The sequence below is a fragment of the Solanum stenotomum genome, unplaced genomic scaffold (assembly GCF_019186545.1).
Source record: "Solanum stenotomum isolate F172 unplaced genomic scaffold, ASM1918654v1 scaffold33061, whole genome shotgun sequence".
In the NCBI taxonomy this organism is placed as follows: domain Eukaryota; kingdom Viridiplantae; phylum Streptophyta; class Magnoliopsida; order Solanales; family Solanaceae; genus Solanum; species Solanum stenotomum.
In genome coordinates this window covers 64875-81306 of record NW_026032246.1, presented here as the reverse complement: position 1 = coordinate 81306, position 16432 = coordinate 64875, and the positions used below count along the sequence as shown (strand labels likewise).

The 16432-nt window shown below is 32.8% G+C and overlaps 1 protein-coding gene across 5 annotated transcripts in view; it reads left to right on the top strand.

Moving 5' to 3' along the window:
- Positions 1-9216: 9216 nt before the first annotated feature.
- LOC125852226 (pleiotropic drug resistance protein 1) overlaps positions 9217-16432 on the top strand; it is a 25244-nt gene continuing 18028 nt past the window's right edge. The window contains exons 1-24 of one of the 5 annotated variants that reach the window (XM_049531965.1): positions 9217-9586; positions 9738-9858; positions 9929-10017; positions 10096-10180; positions 10242-10401; positions 10485-10561; positions 10649-10702; positions 10784-10874; positions 10996-11297; positions 11383-11664; positions 11759-12075; positions 12154-12314; positions 12417-12520; positions 12602-12764; positions 12856-12963; positions 13043-13206; positions 13289-13621; positions 13702-13992; positions 14079-14162; positions 14250-14383; positions 14472-14699; positions 14772-14943; positions 15086-15340; positions 15437-15808. In XM_049531965.1, coding sequence (XP_049387922.1) covers positions 9252-9586; positions 9738-9858; positions 9929-10017; positions 10096-10180; positions 10242-10401; positions 10485-10561; positions 10649-10702; positions 10784-10874; positions 10996-11297; positions 11383-11664; positions 11759-12075; positions 12154-12314; positions 12417-12520; positions 12602-12764; positions 12856-12963; positions 13043-13206; positions 13289-13621; positions 13702-13992; positions 14079-14162; positions 14250-14383; positions 14472-14699; positions 14772-14943; positions 15086-15340; positions 15437-15661 — 4335 coding nt within the window. In that variant the 5' untranslated portion in view covers positions 9217-9251 and the 3' untranslated portion in view covers positions 15662-15808. Of the gene's footprint in view, positions 9587-9737; positions 9859-9928; positions 10018-10095; positions 10181-10241; positions 10402-10484; positions 10562-10648; positions 10703-10783; positions 10875-10995; positions 11298-11382; positions 11665-11758; positions 12076-12153; positions 12315-12416; positions 12521-12601; positions 12765-12855; positions 12964-13042; positions 13207-13288; positions 13622-13701; positions 13993-14078; positions 14163-14249; positions 14384-14471; positions 14700-14771; positions 14944-15085; positions 15341-15436; positions 15809-16432 lie in introns of those variants that run through there. The other 4 variants (XM_049531959.1, XM_049531961.1, XM_049531960.1 and 1 more) reach the window with 4 other exon arrangements.

Sequence of the window (16432 nt, the reverse complement as noted above, 5' to 3'; positions counted from 1 at the left end):
TTAAAAATTTAGTTGTGATATACTATGTCTTGATGATGCTTGATTTAAATAAAAATAATCAATTAAAAAGACATAAGTTATTTTGAACATGAAAATTCATTCTTGACATTCTTAAAATAAAAATATAAATTAAAATACGAAGTAAATGCAAATAACTTGATTGTTATAAAGAGAAATACATGAATAGAACAAAGAATTTTTTTTTAAAAATATTTATAACATTTTTTTAATTTAAATTTTTTTATATATGATGAAAAGAGTTATATTAAAAAATCAATGTATAATATTTTATAAACAAACACAAAACAAAATATCTAAATTCTCATATTTCGTATATATCATTCTATAAAATACGTACAGAAAAATAAAAGGTTCAAGAAATTAATACGCAAAATTTTACGATTTTTTTATTTGTAATTTCATTACCTTCAATTTCTTCCATTTCATTCAAAAATTAATTCAAAATTTTCTTGCCACATTCACTTTATTTTTTCTCTCAAATAAATAATACCGTAAAATATGCATATTAGACATTTTGGGCAAGTCTTAAAAATTATTTATAACTCTGACAAATGAAGTAATGTAGAGGAGGAAAAAAGAAAGTCAAAGGAATTTTTTTTAAAATGAATGAAAAAGAGTAAGAAGAAAATGAAATAGTTAGGGTATGGGTCCCATTTGTACATTTGGCAGCCAACAAAAGCCTCATACAAGTGGTTTTCTTTTCTTGGAGGGAAATACAAGTGGTTTTGGAGGCAAAAGGACATTTTCGTCATTTACCCGTGTCTTGGCAATTCGTGTCAAAATTTTGTCTTGCCAATTAGCACTGCTCTATTAATTATATGTCTCGTTATTTTAGTTGCTCTCACTCTTCATATTTCTATAGGTGAAAAGCTTTTATTATCCATTGACTTTCATTCACCATGGCAATTTTTGAATTGCTTACTAAAAAAGTAAGAGTCCGAAACAAAAGAGCAACAAATTCTTTCGAAAATTCTAAAAGGGTAACTCAATTAATTATGAAATCGAAAGGGCAACAATTCTTCACACCGTCTAAATTAGGTTTCCAAAAACAAGGCTCAAATTTCAATGAGCCTTACAAGGCTCAAATTCCTATGAGCCTTGTAAGGCTCAGCCGCCAGTAAGCCTTACAAGGCTCATGGAAATTTGAGCCTTGTAGGGCTATTTTTTTAAAAAAAAATATTCTCATTTTATTTTGTTGTTTGTTTTAATAATAATACATAGTTGTTGATTTGATGCATAAAGATGGATTAGACCTTATTGCTAGCCATTACTTTGTGGCTATTCAAACGATCTAAATCCAATAATTTAGACCTTATTTACTACTTAGTTGATATTTTTTTTCTTCAACATTTTTTATGTGAAATTATAATTTGATTTATTCACTTGCAGAATGATAAAATTCAGTCTTCTTTAGTCATACTTTATTTTGGTGGAAAATGCCCTATTGATGAATATGTTGAAAACATGAGAAAAATTATACTTCATATCAAGGTAAAAAAAAAACAATATACCCTTTAAATAATTTATAGTAAACATGAACCATATATATAAATAAATTGTAAAAAATTGATAGAACATATAAGTGATATGATAGAAAATATAAAAGACAACACTTCTAGAGATAGAAAATAAGTTGAGAAGTGTTTAACAAGGTCAAGAATGACTTAAAATAAGTTTTAAAATGACTTAAAATAAGTCAAAAACCAAAAATAGGTCTCTCCCTACTTTTTATTTTTTGACTTAAAAGTCATTTCAGTTTGATTTTTTATTTTTAACGTAAAAACTATTTTTTTAAGGCAATCCAAACGGCCCTATATCTTAATGTTATATAGAAATTCGAAGGCTTAAGTCATATACGGTCCCTTAAAGTTGTCCGCATATTTCAGTTAGACACCTTAACTTAGGCCAGTACCTATTGAACACTTTAATCTTAACAAATTTATATCTATTAAACACAAAATGAAAATATGTTGAAAGTCAGAGGAGTGTGTGTCTCAAACACAAATACATAGCAGATAGACCAATAAAATGATGACACATGGCAATTAGATAAAAAAAAATAAAAAAAACAACAAATTATTTTCAATCAACCCACGCCCACGCCCGCCCCCACCCCTCTTCTTCTTCGTCAAACTCTGCTGCCATTTCAAAGATTTTCACCCATTTTGGATTTATTTTCTTTAATCACTTACTATCATAATTATCTAAAAAAGAATAACGACTTTTACTGAAAAAATAATCAATTCATATTATGTTTATAAAAAAAATGAAGCTTAGCTAGAATACTTGAGATTTAGATCTAATATAATAATAACTTTTAAAAAAATGAAGATAAAAGCAAAAGAAGAATAAAAATGGGTTAGAGCAAGAGAGGCAGACGTACTTAAAGGATTGTTGCAATGAAGAAGAAGACAGGGCTTTTCCATTTTATTTTTATTATTTTTAAAAAAAAAATTAAGTATATAAGATGGAAAACAAAAATAAAAAAGAAAAAAAAGATTTTTAATTGCTATACGCGCTTAAGGAGTGTGGAACACACTTTTTTTGTCATGTCAGCATTTTGTGTCTAATAGGAATGATTTTTGAATAAATAAGGTGTTCAATAGGTACAAGCCCTAGTTAAGGTGTCCAAGTAAAATATGTGGACAACTTTAAGTAGCCGACTTAAGCCAAATTCAAAAGTCATGCTGAAAAAAAAAAGTCATGCAAATTAATCTTGGATTCTTCACCATACATGCACTTGCATTTAATTTGTAGTTGGGCATGCACTTGCATTTAATTTGTACTATTACTTCTTTTGGCTAATCATTATACAATATAATTAATAATTATTTAATTTTCATGCTAATATATAACTCATAATCTAAAAAATAATGAAAATATTATTACTTAATATTTAATTAATTAAATTTTAAAAATATTTTAATTAACAATAAGGGCAAAACTGTAATCCAACTTTGAAGACAAAACCTTCCCTCTTATAATAATACTAGATAATGTTGCCCGTGCTATGCACGGGCCCAATAATATAAATGGTATATTCTAGGGCTAATAACCGAGTTTTTGAAGCGATTGTTTGCGTGGATAAAAGAATAAGTTTTTTTTATCACAAACATGTACTTTCTTTGACGCTATTTAAGGCATAATAAGACCACCCACATACAACATTTTTCAAATATTTTATGTTGTCAATTATCATGATTTATAGTATTTTTATGATAGATTCACTTGAAGAATCAGTGGAATTTTTTGTATTTTTTTTCAAAACATATTTTATGTTGTCAACTATTATGATTTATAGTATTTTTACGTAATTTTTAAATGTAAAAAAAAATAAGACAAATAAATTAAAATGGACCCAATATATGTTATTTTTGTTGTCTCAATTTATGTGACACAAATGAAATTTGGAGAGTCATCCAAATTTTCATATTTTTTTTAAAAATGTTTGAAGTTATTAATTATTGTGATTTATAATATTTTTATGTAACTTTGAAATAATGTACATTACTGGTAACTTTGTCCTAATTTATGTGACACTACAAAAGGAACCCCAATTACCAACAAAAAAATTCGTTGGTAAATTGATCAAATTGGTTGGCAAATTGAGTTACCAACCAAATCCCAACTTATATTAATCCGTTGCTAAAAGGCTCGTCGGTAAATATTACCAACCGATTTTAATTTGTTGGTAAACTTACCAACCAAAAATCAGTTGGTAAACACCCAAAGATGTTGTTACAAAATTTTGAAACATGGCCCTGAAATTTCCGTTGGTAAATTCACCAACTAATTTTTGGTTAGTATATCGTTAGTACCTTTACTAACGAATNCCCCCCCCCCCCTTTTCCTTCTTCTTCTTCTTCGATAGACCCAATTTTGGTTCCCCTCCACCGGAGCCGGTGTCGACACCGGCGACGCCAGCAAATCATTGCTCTACCTCTTTCTTCTCTTTCGTAGGGGTCGACAGTACAAAAAACACCATTGCTATCCACTCAAGCTAAATAGTCATTCTCTTTCATTTCGATAGCATGAATATCTTTTACTCATTGCCTTCATCTTCTATCCATTAGTAACTACTTATAAGAATTGAAAAAAAAAAATAACAAACTTTTTCCCAAAAAAAATCAATTCATAGTTTTTCATGTAATAAATTGAGTTCATCGAGATATTTGAGACGTAAATTAACATAAAAAAGGGAAATAAGAAGAAGAATGGCAGAGGGTGAGAGAAAGCGAGAGGTGGAGGGGGTGGGGTGTGTGCATGTGTGTAAAAAAATGATGAAAATGGTGGAATAATAGATGCAGGGATGGGGAAGAAGACGACTGCTCCTTTTTTTTTTTTGTTAATTAATTTTTTTCTTTTTTATTAATTCAGGTGCATAAGTTAAGGGTAAAAAAAAGAAAAAATATTATTTTTTGACAACTTAATGCGCTCAAGGAAAGTGAAGCACACGTTTTTTGCCATGTCAGTATTTTGTGTCTAATAAGAATGACTTTTGAACAAATAAGGTATTGAATTGGCACAGGGATAAGTTAAAGTGTCTAAGTGAATTATGCGGACAACTTTAGGTGGCCGGAGATGACTTAAGCCAAATTCAAAAGTCATGCTGAAAAAAAAGTCATGCAAATAACTCTTGGATTCTTCACCATACATGCACTTGCATTTAATTTGTAATTGGGTTCTTCACCATACATGCACTTGCATTTAATTTGTACTATTACTTCTTTTGGCTAATCATTATACAATATAATTAATAATTATTTAATTTTCATGCTAATATATAACTCATAATTTAAAAAATAATGAAAATATTATTACTTAATATTTAATTAATTAGATTTTAAAAATATTTTAATTAACAACAAGGGTAAAACTGTAATCCAACTTTGAAGACAAAACCTTCCCACTTATATATATATATATATATGATGATATGATGAAAAACTTTTATTATCCATTGACTTTTCATTCACCATGGCAATTTTTGAATTGCTTACTTAAAAAAGTAAAATCACTGTTATTTCATTTAGAACCATAAAATCATTTAACTATTATTTTTTTTTTCAAAAATATTAAACAAAATTCAAACCAATTTTCGCACTTGAACCGAAATTCTGAAATTGATGAATTAGTTTGGTTCGGTTTGGTCCCATTTTACCCCTATTTTTCTAATAGCTCGAAATCCCTATCAAAGTTGACTCAATTTTCGTGTTTGAACCGAAATTCTGAATTTTTTTTTCCTCCTTAAATTAATATTACTCCCTCCGTTTCACAAAGAATGACCTCCTTTCCTTTTTAGTCAGTTTCAAAAAAATGACCTCTTTCCTTTTTTGGTAACATTTTACTTTTTGCTTTCCACTTGGCATGTTTAAGACCACAAAATTAAGGGCAATTTTGTACATTTGACATAACTTTAATTTAGGACCACAAGATTCAAAAGTCTTCTTTAATTTCTTAAACTTTGTGTCAAGTCAAACCAGACCAATCTTTTTGAAACGAAGGGAGTACTTTTTATTTTACCTTATTTGGGTTGAATATAATTAGTGAGAGGATAATCATGAAACATATATAACTCAAAAAAAATTCTATCATGAAGTTGAAGTGTTGAACCACTGCTATATTATATAGTTTAGTCAAACAAAATGTAGCTATCATTGATTTGGTCAACATCAACTCTTACATCAAATTAAATTACTAAATAGTAACCATGAGGTTGAGTCTCTAATCTATTATATTCTCTTTACACAAAATTTCAAGAATCAAAGTCCATTAATAAGAAAAGTTGTTAACTTGTTTGATTAAGCTTGTTCAAAATAAAGTTATGTTAAAAAATGGAGGGTGGTGAAAATATTTTGATGGTGAGTAGTGCACGTTTGAGTAGCTCAAATGTATGGAGAAATAGTGCTATGGATGTGTTTTCAAGGTCTTCTTCAAGAGAAGATTACGATGATGAAGAGGCGTTGAGATGGGCTGCTCTTGAAAAACTTCCAATTTTTCGTCGTATAAGGAGAGGCATTCTCTTAGAAGAAGAAGGACAATCTAGAGAAGTCGATGTGAAATTTTTGACAAATACTCCCTCCGTCCCTTTTTAGTTGTCCACTTTAGAAATGACACACAGATTAAGGCAACAATGATTAGCACAGTAAAGTTACAATTTTACCCTTATGACAACTTTTCACTTCAAAATTATAACCACTTATTTGAATTCAAGTGAAATAAATTGGAGGGAAACAACATACACTTTTACAATTTTCAAGAAGTGTAAATAAGGGTATAATAGGAAAAAATTTGTTGTCCTTTCTTGATTTGTCAAAATGGACAACTAAATAGGGACAACTAAAAAAGGAAATATGGACAAGTAAATAGGGACGGAGGGAGTATTATTTGGGTGAAAATTTGAATGAAATTTCACCATGTGTTTGACCATAATATTTGGGAAACATATTTCATTTTTTAAAGAAATATGATTTATATCCATAAGCTTTTAAAACTATTAAAACTAACCATAAATTTGTATTACATAGCAAAATAGAAATGTCACGTAGCAAGATTCATGACTTCCGCAACAAATCAACAAGCATCATTACAGTAAATATTTGCATTGTTAAAAGAGTTAAAGAGACTAGTACAAATCATGATAATAAAAATACAACTAATATGAATTTAAAAAAGAAGAAGAAAACAGAGGGAAGCAAATATAGCAATCACTGAACCACCTCTGCCTTCTCTTCCAGAAGAGTTCAAACTATTCTTTAATATAATCTTTCCACAATCTTTTCTCTATGAGCTTGCATTTGCAAATCAGATGATCGAGAAGATGAAGCGATGCTGTTACTCTAAGTCAATTGTTCGTTATTTTCATCAACAACCATATCATCACTTTCATTAATAGAAAAGTTTATTAATTGAGTTAGTTGGCAGATGGAGAGTTAATTGAGTTGGTAGAAAAGTTTATAAATTGAGTTAGTTGGCAAATGGAGAGTTAATTGAGTTGGTTGGTGTTAATAAATACAGTGATTTTGTAAAAGATAAAAATTTGATGTTAAATTTAAATTTTTAAAACTTTCCAAGTAATGAGATTTGACCCAAATATTAAAAAAAACTAAAATTTGAAAATTTGGGTTATTTGCCAAAAAAATTTGCCAAATAATAAGAAAGTGTATGAACAAACAATATTTGCCAATTTTTTTCCCAAGTTTTACTTGGAAATCTATGGCCAAACGGGCCCATTATATGTCTCGTTATTTTAGTTGCTCTCACTCTTCATATTTCTATAGATGAAAAACTTTTATTATCCATTGACTTTTCATTCACCATGGCAATTTTTGAATTGCTTACTAAAAAAGTAAAATCACTGTTATTTCATTTGAAATCATAAAATCATTTAACTATTATTATTTTTTTTCAAAAATATTAAACACAATTCAAACCAATTTTTGCGCTTGAACCGAAATTCTGAAATTGATGAATTAGCTTGGTTCGCTTTGGTCCCATTTTACCCCTATTTTTCTGATAGCTCGAAATCCCTATCAAAATTGACTCAATTTTCGTGTTTGAACCGGATTCTGGAAAAAAAAATTCCTCCTTAAATTAATATTACTTTTTATTTTACCTTATTTTGGTTGAATATAATTAGTGAGAGGATAATCATGAAACATATATAACTCAAAAAAATTCTATCATGAAGTTGAAGTGTTGAACCACTGCTATATTATATAGTTTAGTCAAACAAAATTTAGCTATTATTGATTATGTCAACATCAACTCTTACATCAAATTACTAAATTAGTAACCATGAGGTTGAGTCTCTAGTATATTATATATTCTCTTTACTTGTATACATAAATCACACCCCTTTTACACAAAATTTCAAGAATCAAAGTTCCTTAATAAGAAAAGTTGTTAACTTGTTTGATTAAGCTTGTTCAAAATAANCTCCTTAAATTAATATTACTTTTTATTTTACCTTATTTTGGTTGAATATAATTAGTGAGAGGATAATCATGAAACATATATAACTCAAAAAAATTCTATCATGAAGTTGAAGTGTTGAACCACTGCTATATTATATAGTTTAGTCAAACAAAATTTAGCTATCATTGATTTTGTCAACATCAACTCTTACATCAAATTACTAAATTAGTAACCATGAGGTTGAATATAATTAGTGAGAGGATAATCATGAAACATATATAACTAGAGCTATCAAAATGGATTGGCGCAACCCAATCCAACCCTAACAGGCTAGAGAGTTAAATGGGTTGGGATAGGCTGATCCTTTTTTTGAAGGGACTATAAAATAGCAGTCCAACCCAGTCCTAAGCGGGCCACGGGTTGGGACGGGTTGGCCCTTCAACCAAAAAACGGATAACATTTTCCTCTTAGAAAGAATACGAACGTTGATGAATTACACATACTTCAGTGAATATTTACAAAACAAATACATAATAGCCAAGATACAACATTCATAAGTTTCATCCGAGCAAAAAACATTACATGATCACTATTTTCATAAACAAGATAATAAAGGAGAAGTGAAAAATTAGGCATAAAAACAAAAATAAAAGAGGTCAAAGATTCTTAGTTATAATAGAGTAAAGAACTTGGGCTAATAAGAAAATTTAGTGGGCTAATGACCCTAAAATGTAAAAGATGTGTAAAAAATAGTCTTGATTTTATATTGGTATTTTAAATTATTTATTGACAAAATTTTAACAAGTAAAACACTACTTAAAATATATATAATAAATATTTTTAAAATTAACAGCCTGCGGGCTGGCCTCTGAGACTTACGGGTTGGGCCTACGAGGCCAGCGGGCCAAATGAGGTTGGGCTAAAAAGTCTCGTTCCTAAATAGGATGAAAAAATTGAGTCCAACTCCATCTAATTCAAGAATTTGATTGGGCCGGCCTAGCGGGCCAAGCTCAGCTCTATATACAGTAACTCAAAAAAATTCTATCATGAAGTTGACGTGTTGAACCATCGCTATATTATATAGTTTAGTCAAACAAAATTTAGCTATCATTGACTTTGTCAGCATCAACTCTTGCATCAAATTACTAAATTAGTAACCATAAGGTTGAGTCTCTACTCTCTAGTCTAATATATTCTCTTTACTTATATACATAAATCACACTCCTTTTACACAAAATTTCAAGAATCAAAGTCCCTTAATAAGAGAAGTTGTTAACTAAGCTTGTTCAAAATAAAGTTGGTATGTTAAAAAAATGGAGGGTGGTGAAAATATTTTGAGGGTGAGTAGTGCACGTTTGAGTGGTTCAAATGTATGGAGAAATAGTGCTATGGATGTGTTTTCAAGGTCTTTTTCAAGAGAAGATTATGATGATGAAGAGGCGTTAAGATGGGCTGCTCTTGAAAAACTTCCAACTTATCGTCGTATAAGGAGAGGCCTTCTCTTAGAAGAAGAAGAAGGGCAATCTAGAGAAGTCGATATAACAAAGCTTGATTTGATTGAAAGGAGGAATCTTTTAGACAGGCTTGTCAAGATTGCTGATGAAGATAATGAGAAGTTGTTGATGAAGCTCAAACAACGCATTGATAGGTATTAAACTTTAATCTCTTTTAGTTAAAAGTTAATGGACTTCAGTTGATGTTTAAGTCGCTAGACCAGCGCATTTTCTGGTGTTTGGTCTCCAGAGAATGTTGAAGTTGTTAGACTAGCTGGTTTTGATGTGATTTTTAATATGATGCAGAGTTGGTCTGGATCTTCCTACAATTGAAGTCCGGTTTGAGCATTTGAATATAGACGCAGAAGCTCGTGTAGGTAGTAGAGCTTTACCAACAATATTCAACTTTACAGTTAACATCTTAGAGGTAATGTAAGGACTTGTCTTGTACACTGTTGTTATATCATATTATTACATCTTGGACTTTCTATGTATAGGATTTCTTGAATTATCTTCATATCCTTCCAAGTAGGAAGAAACCATTGCCAATCCTTCATGGGGTCAGTGGAATCATCAAGCCAGGAAGGTGAGTAAAACACTTGTGTCATTTTTAGACCAATCAAGAAAGTCCTGTTTATTCGTTCATTTCAATCTTGTTATGCAGAATGACACTGCTTTTAGGACCACCAAGTTCGGGAAAAACAACGCTGCTGTTAGCTTTGGCTGGGAAACTTGATAACGATCTCAAAGTAAGAAACATGATTAGACATACACTTTCATTTGGCAGTCGATAAATTTATTTGTTTTCAGGTTTCAGGGAGAGTTACATATAATGGGCATGGGATGGATGAGTTTGTACCACAAAGAACATCTGCTTATATAAGCCAAAATGATCTTCATATTGGAGAAATGACAGTCAGGGAAACACTGGCATTTTCTGCTAGATGTCAAGGAGTTGGAACCAAATATGGTCAGTGAGACAAACATGTTGCATTTCCGATCTTCTATGGGCATCGCGTACTTTTTTAATTAGTTTTTATTATGAATATGCAGAAATTTTGGCAGAGTTGTCTAGGAGAGAAAAGGAAGCAAATATTAAGCCAGACCCTGATATTGATATCTTCATGAAGGTGAAGACATAATAAAAGAAAGATTCAGATTTTCATGTTGTCTTTTCTTTGTATTAGTTATGATAAGAAGTTGGTATTATTTAACAGTCAGCGTGGAATGAAGGACAAGAGGCTAATGTTATAACAGATTATACTCTCAAGGTAATGGCTATGCATTACAGAACCCAATCCAGAAAACTAGATAACAATGCAACAATTCACTACTCTCTGTGTTATTTTCAGATATTGGGACTTGAAATTTGTGCTGATACCCTTGTTGGAGACGAAATGATTCGAGGAATTTCCGGGGGGCAGAGAAAGAGACTAACAACAGGTTAGGATAAACAGAAACCTTGTACGTTGTAAAAACCAAAAGCATATACAAAGAGTTGGGAAAAAAGTTATCGTGCTTAATTAAGGCTAGCTGCTAAACTTGTTGATAACTTGTAATACAGGGGAGATGATGGTTGGACCAGCAAGAGCACTTTTTATGGATGAGATATCGACTGGTTTAGACAGTTCAACAACCTATCAGATTGTCAATTCAATTAGGCAGTCAATCCACATTCTTCAAGGAACTGCTGTAATATCACTTCTGCAGCCTGCACCAGAAACTTATGACTTGTTTGATGATATTATTCTTCTATCAGATGGGAAAATCGTGTACCAAGGTCCCCGGGAAAATGTACTCGAGTTCTTTGAGTACATGGGCTTCAAATGCCCCGAGAGGAAAGGAGTTGCTGATTTCTTACAAGAAGTAAACACCTTGTGAATTATCTCCTTTCCTGTCGTGGAGCATTTCTTGTTTCTAATTATGTTCATTTACTGTGTGTTAATAAAAGGTGACATCAAGAAAGGATCAAGAGCAATACTGGTCACGTCGTGATGAACCTTATAGGTTTATCACAGCGTGCGAATTTTCTGATGTATTTCAATCGTTTGATGTTGGACGGAAGCTTGGTGATGAGCTTGCTGTTCCCTTTGACAAATCCAAGAGCCACCCTGCTGCTCTAACCACCAAGAGGTATGGTATTAGCAAGAAAGAACTCTTGAAAGCCTGCACATCTAGAGAATACCTTCTTATGAAGAGGAATTCGTTTGTCTATATATTCAAGATGGTACAGGTAAGTAGCAGGTCAAAAAATAAACAAGTCACTTTTTCAATTTCCTCAATGCTTATGTAGAAGTAAAAAACTGTAAATTTATTTATCATTTCAGCTAACATTGATGGCGTCTATAGCAATGACACTCTTCCTACGAACTGAGATGCACAGAGATACAACAATAGATGGTGCAATATACTTAGGTGCACTGTTCTACGCAGTTATCACGATTATGTTCAATGGTTTCTCAGAGCTTTCCCTCAGTATTATGAAGCTTCCTTCCTTCTACAAACAACGTGATTTTCTTTTCTTTCCTGCTTGGGCATATGCTCTGCCTACTTGGATCCTCAAAATTCCGATCACACTCGTAGAAATTGTTATTTGGGTGTGTATGACTTATTATGTTATTGGATTTGAGGCAGACGTTGGGAGGTAGCAGTTTAATCCTTTTCTAAGCATGGAACTTCTTGTTTAGTTAAACCTCATGGAGATTATTTTTTTTATTTGCAGGTTCTTCAAACAGCTATTTCTGCTCATATGTCTTAGCCAGATGGCCTCGGGGCTGTTTCGATTCTTAGCAGCTCTTGGAAGGAATATCATTGTTGCAAATACATTTGGATCATGTGCACTACTCATAGTTCTTGTAATGGGTGGATTCATTCTGTCAAGAGGTAAAATTGCAGAATATTTTGTAAAACCACAAGGGCAATGCTCATTTATATGTTCTTTGCTTTTTGTTCGCTTCATCTAACAAGGAAGCTATTGTCAATCAGATGATGTGAAACAATGGTTGATATGGGGTTACTGGATTTCCCCTATGATGTATGCGCAGAATGCTATAGCTGTGAACGAATTTCTAGGGAAGAGTTGGGCACATGTAAGCTAAAGCTTCTGTTGTTTTGGAAGGACAGGCTGTTAAGGTAGCATTTGAGAGTTTATTCTTGAATTTGTTTTATAGGTTCCTCCTAACTCCACGGGCACGGATACATTAGGAGTGTCATTTTTGAAATCACGTGGAATCTTTCCAGAAGCAAGATGGTATTGGATTGGAGCAGGAGCTCTTTTTGGATATGTTTTGCTCTTCAATTTCCTGTTCACAGTGGCCTTAGCTTATCTCAACCGTAAGAATCCGCCTACTATTATGCAATCTAATCTGATTTCCATCTATAGGATGATCCTAACATATCAACAAGGTGGGTAATTTTGGTGCAGCATTTGGTAAACCTCAGGCCATTCTTTCTGAAGAGATTGTGGCCGAGAGGAATGCAAGCAAAAGGGGTGAGGTTATTGAACTATCTCCGATTTGGAAGAGTTCTTCAGGTAATTTCTTCCCTTTGAGCTTCAGTTTCAATTTAAGATTTTGCAAGAAGTACTTATGGTATCAAGGCCAAATATGCAGAAAGAGGAAATGATGTTCCGGTTAGTGCATCTTCCAGGTCTCTGTCCTCAAGAGCAGGCAACATAACTGAGGGTGATTTAAGCAAGAGAAGGGGAATGATTCTTCCTTTTGAACCCCTTTCAATTACTTTTGATGATATAAGATATGCAGTAGATATGCCACAGGTACATTTAAGATTTAGTCTATGGAAATTAACTGGCCTATACATGTCTGAGTTAAATTCTCAAGTCTATGATGTGACTTCAGGAAATGAAAGCTCAAGGTTTTATCGAGGACCGACTTGAACTCTTGAAAGGGGTAAGTGGTGCTTTTAGACCAGGAGTTTTGACAGCTCTAATGGGTGTTAGTGGAGCTGGTAAGACCACACTTATGGATGTCTTAGCTGGTAGGAAAACCGGTGGATACATTGAAGGAACCATCAGTATATCAGGATACCCAAAGCAGCAAGAAACGTTTGCTCGGATATCAGGATACTGTGAGCAAACTGACATTCATTCACCTCATGTTACAGTATACGAATCATTGCTGTATTCTGCTTGGCTTCGACTGCCTCGTGAAGTTGACACCGAAACACAAAAGGTAAATGAGTCTGGAATATGGCTACTAGGATTGCTAGTGGAACTTGAAAGTGGGTATTATATTAAAATGTATTATTGCAGAGTTTCATTGAGGAGGTCATGGAACTTGTAGAGCTAACCCCTCTAAGAGAAGCACTTGTTGGATTGCCTGGAGTAAATGGTCTTTCAACTGAACAACGAAAACGACTTACAGTTGCAGTTGAACTTGTTGCCAATCCTTCTATAATATTCATGGATGAGCCAACCTCTGGATTAGATGCTAGAGCAGCTGCAATAGTGATGAGAACAGTTAGAAACACTGTAGATACAGGTCGAACGGTAGTATGCACCATTCATCAGCCTAGCATTGACATATTTGATGCTTTCGATGAGGTGAGCAACAGTCGATCGTCCATAATGTAGCAATTTAAAATAATTGTTTTAGAGAAAGAGATTCTCATTCTACTAATGAATTGCAGCTCCTACTCCTGAAACGAGGAGGCGAAGAAATATTTGTCGGCCCATTAGGACGCCATTCTTCTCACCTTATTAAGTATTTTGAGGTAAGGTTACTGTTAGGTTAAGAAACTGAAATTCCTATTATGTTGGCCTAGTACACTAAGTAATGGTTCTGATTCCATTTTCCTCAGGGAATCGATGGAGTTCAAAAAATCAGAGATGGTTACAATCCAGCAACATGGATGTTGGAGGTAACTTCAGTAGCACAAGAAGCAGTTCTTGGAATTGACTTCACAGAATTGTACAAAAACTCAGAATTGTACAGGTATGAATCTTGAGTTGAACGCGATTACATTCTACATATAGAATTACAAATATCCTGTCTTGAATTCTGAAGTGAAGCAAATATTCAGGAGAAACAAAGCTTTAATCCAGGAACTAAGTGTGCCAGCCTCAGGTTCAAAAGACCTCTACTTTGAAACTAAGTACTCCCAGTCTTTCTTCACCCAATGCATGGCTTGCTTATGGAAACAACACTGGTCATACTGGCGAAATCCTCCTTATACAGCAGTCAGGCTCATGTTCACATTCTTCGTTTCTCTCATGCTTGGAACGATATTCTGGGGTCTTGGCTCCAAAAGGTAAATAAAAACATACAGGAACTGTTATTTCAGCTAACTCGACGTGACTAATGATTTTGAACCCAATTTCAGGGGAAAGCAACAAGATATTTTGAATGCAATAGGTTCAATGTATGTTGCTATCTTGTTTCTTGGTATAATAAACGCTAGTTCAGTACAGCCAGTCGTTGCCATTGAGCGGACAGTCTTCTACAGGGAAAGAGCAGCTGGAATGTATTCAGCTCTGCCTTATGCATTTGGACAGGTACAGACTTTTGGTAACACACTTCTAAAACCTCTTGATGATCACCAAGGGTGTATGGCCTTAAAAAATTCATCTCTATCTCGATCTTCCAATGCAATGCGTATACCAATAAAACTCAAGACAAATATATTTTGCTATGCAGGTTATGATTGAGCTCCCGCACCTTTTTCTGCAGACGATCATATATGGTGTTATAGTCTATGCTATGATCGGATTTGAATGGACAGTTACCAAGTTCTTTTGGTATCTGTTCTTCATGTATTTCACCTTGTTATACTTCACATTATACGGGATGATGACAGTAGCTGTTACTCCTAATCACACCATTGCATCCATCGTTTCATCAGCATTTTACACAATATGGAACCTTTTCTGTGGATTCGTCGTTCCAAAAACAGTAATACTTCTTCTTTCAAATTGCATTACCTTCATTCAACAACACATGTTTAAACTTGCTAGACCAACATAACAATTTTTTTTCGATTTATGACAGAGAATGCCTGTGTGGTGGAGATGGTACTATTACATTTGCCCCCTTTCGTGGACATTATACGGACTCATTGCCTCACAATTTGGAGACTTACAAGATAGATTGGACACAAAGGAAACAGTGGAAGAATTCTTAGAGAATTTCTTCGATTACAAACACGATTTTGTGGGATATGTTGCAGTCATTCTAGTTGGAATATCAGTTAGTTTTCTCTTAATATTTGCTTAATCAAATCATTTAACTTCCAGAATAGATAGGTTAGAAATGTGTGTATTAGGGCAATAATAATGTAATGTTTCCTCAAGTTTTGCATAGATACAAGTAATGTTTGAGCCTTGTATCTAAGAACATCTTAGTACAAAGTGTTAAATATGGGATATTTTTTTCATCTTTTGTGTTACTAGAGACGATCGATGATATTTATTGAATGATTATCAAACTCTTAGGGTGTGTTTGGTATGACGGAAATGTTTTTCAATTTTCTCATGTTTGGTTGGGTTAAATGTTTTAGAAAATGTTTTTCAAATCAACTCATTTTCCTCAAATTTAAGGAAAATGACTACCCTTCAAAACTTAAAGAAAATATTTTCCAAAACTCTCTTCCAACCCTTACCACCACCCCCTCCCAAAAAAATATTAGAAGTTATTTTTAAAAGATATTTTTAATTTTATTTTTTTATTTTTTTTACCCCCACCCACTACCCTCCCCCCTATCAACCCCACTATCAGCTCCCCCAACCCCCTTCAAAAAGAAAAAAAAATTAAATTTATTTTTAAAAAATATTTTCAATTTCAAAATTTTATTTTTCACCCCTACACTCGACCCCCTCGCAACCCCACCACACCCTACCCGCCACCCCTACCCCAAAAAAATAAATTAAAATTTGTTTTTAAAAAATATTTTCAATTTTAAAATTTCATTTTTTCACCATACCCTCGACCCCCCACCCACTCCATCCCCGCCCCCCCAAAAAAAATTTAAGTTTGTTTTTAAAAAAT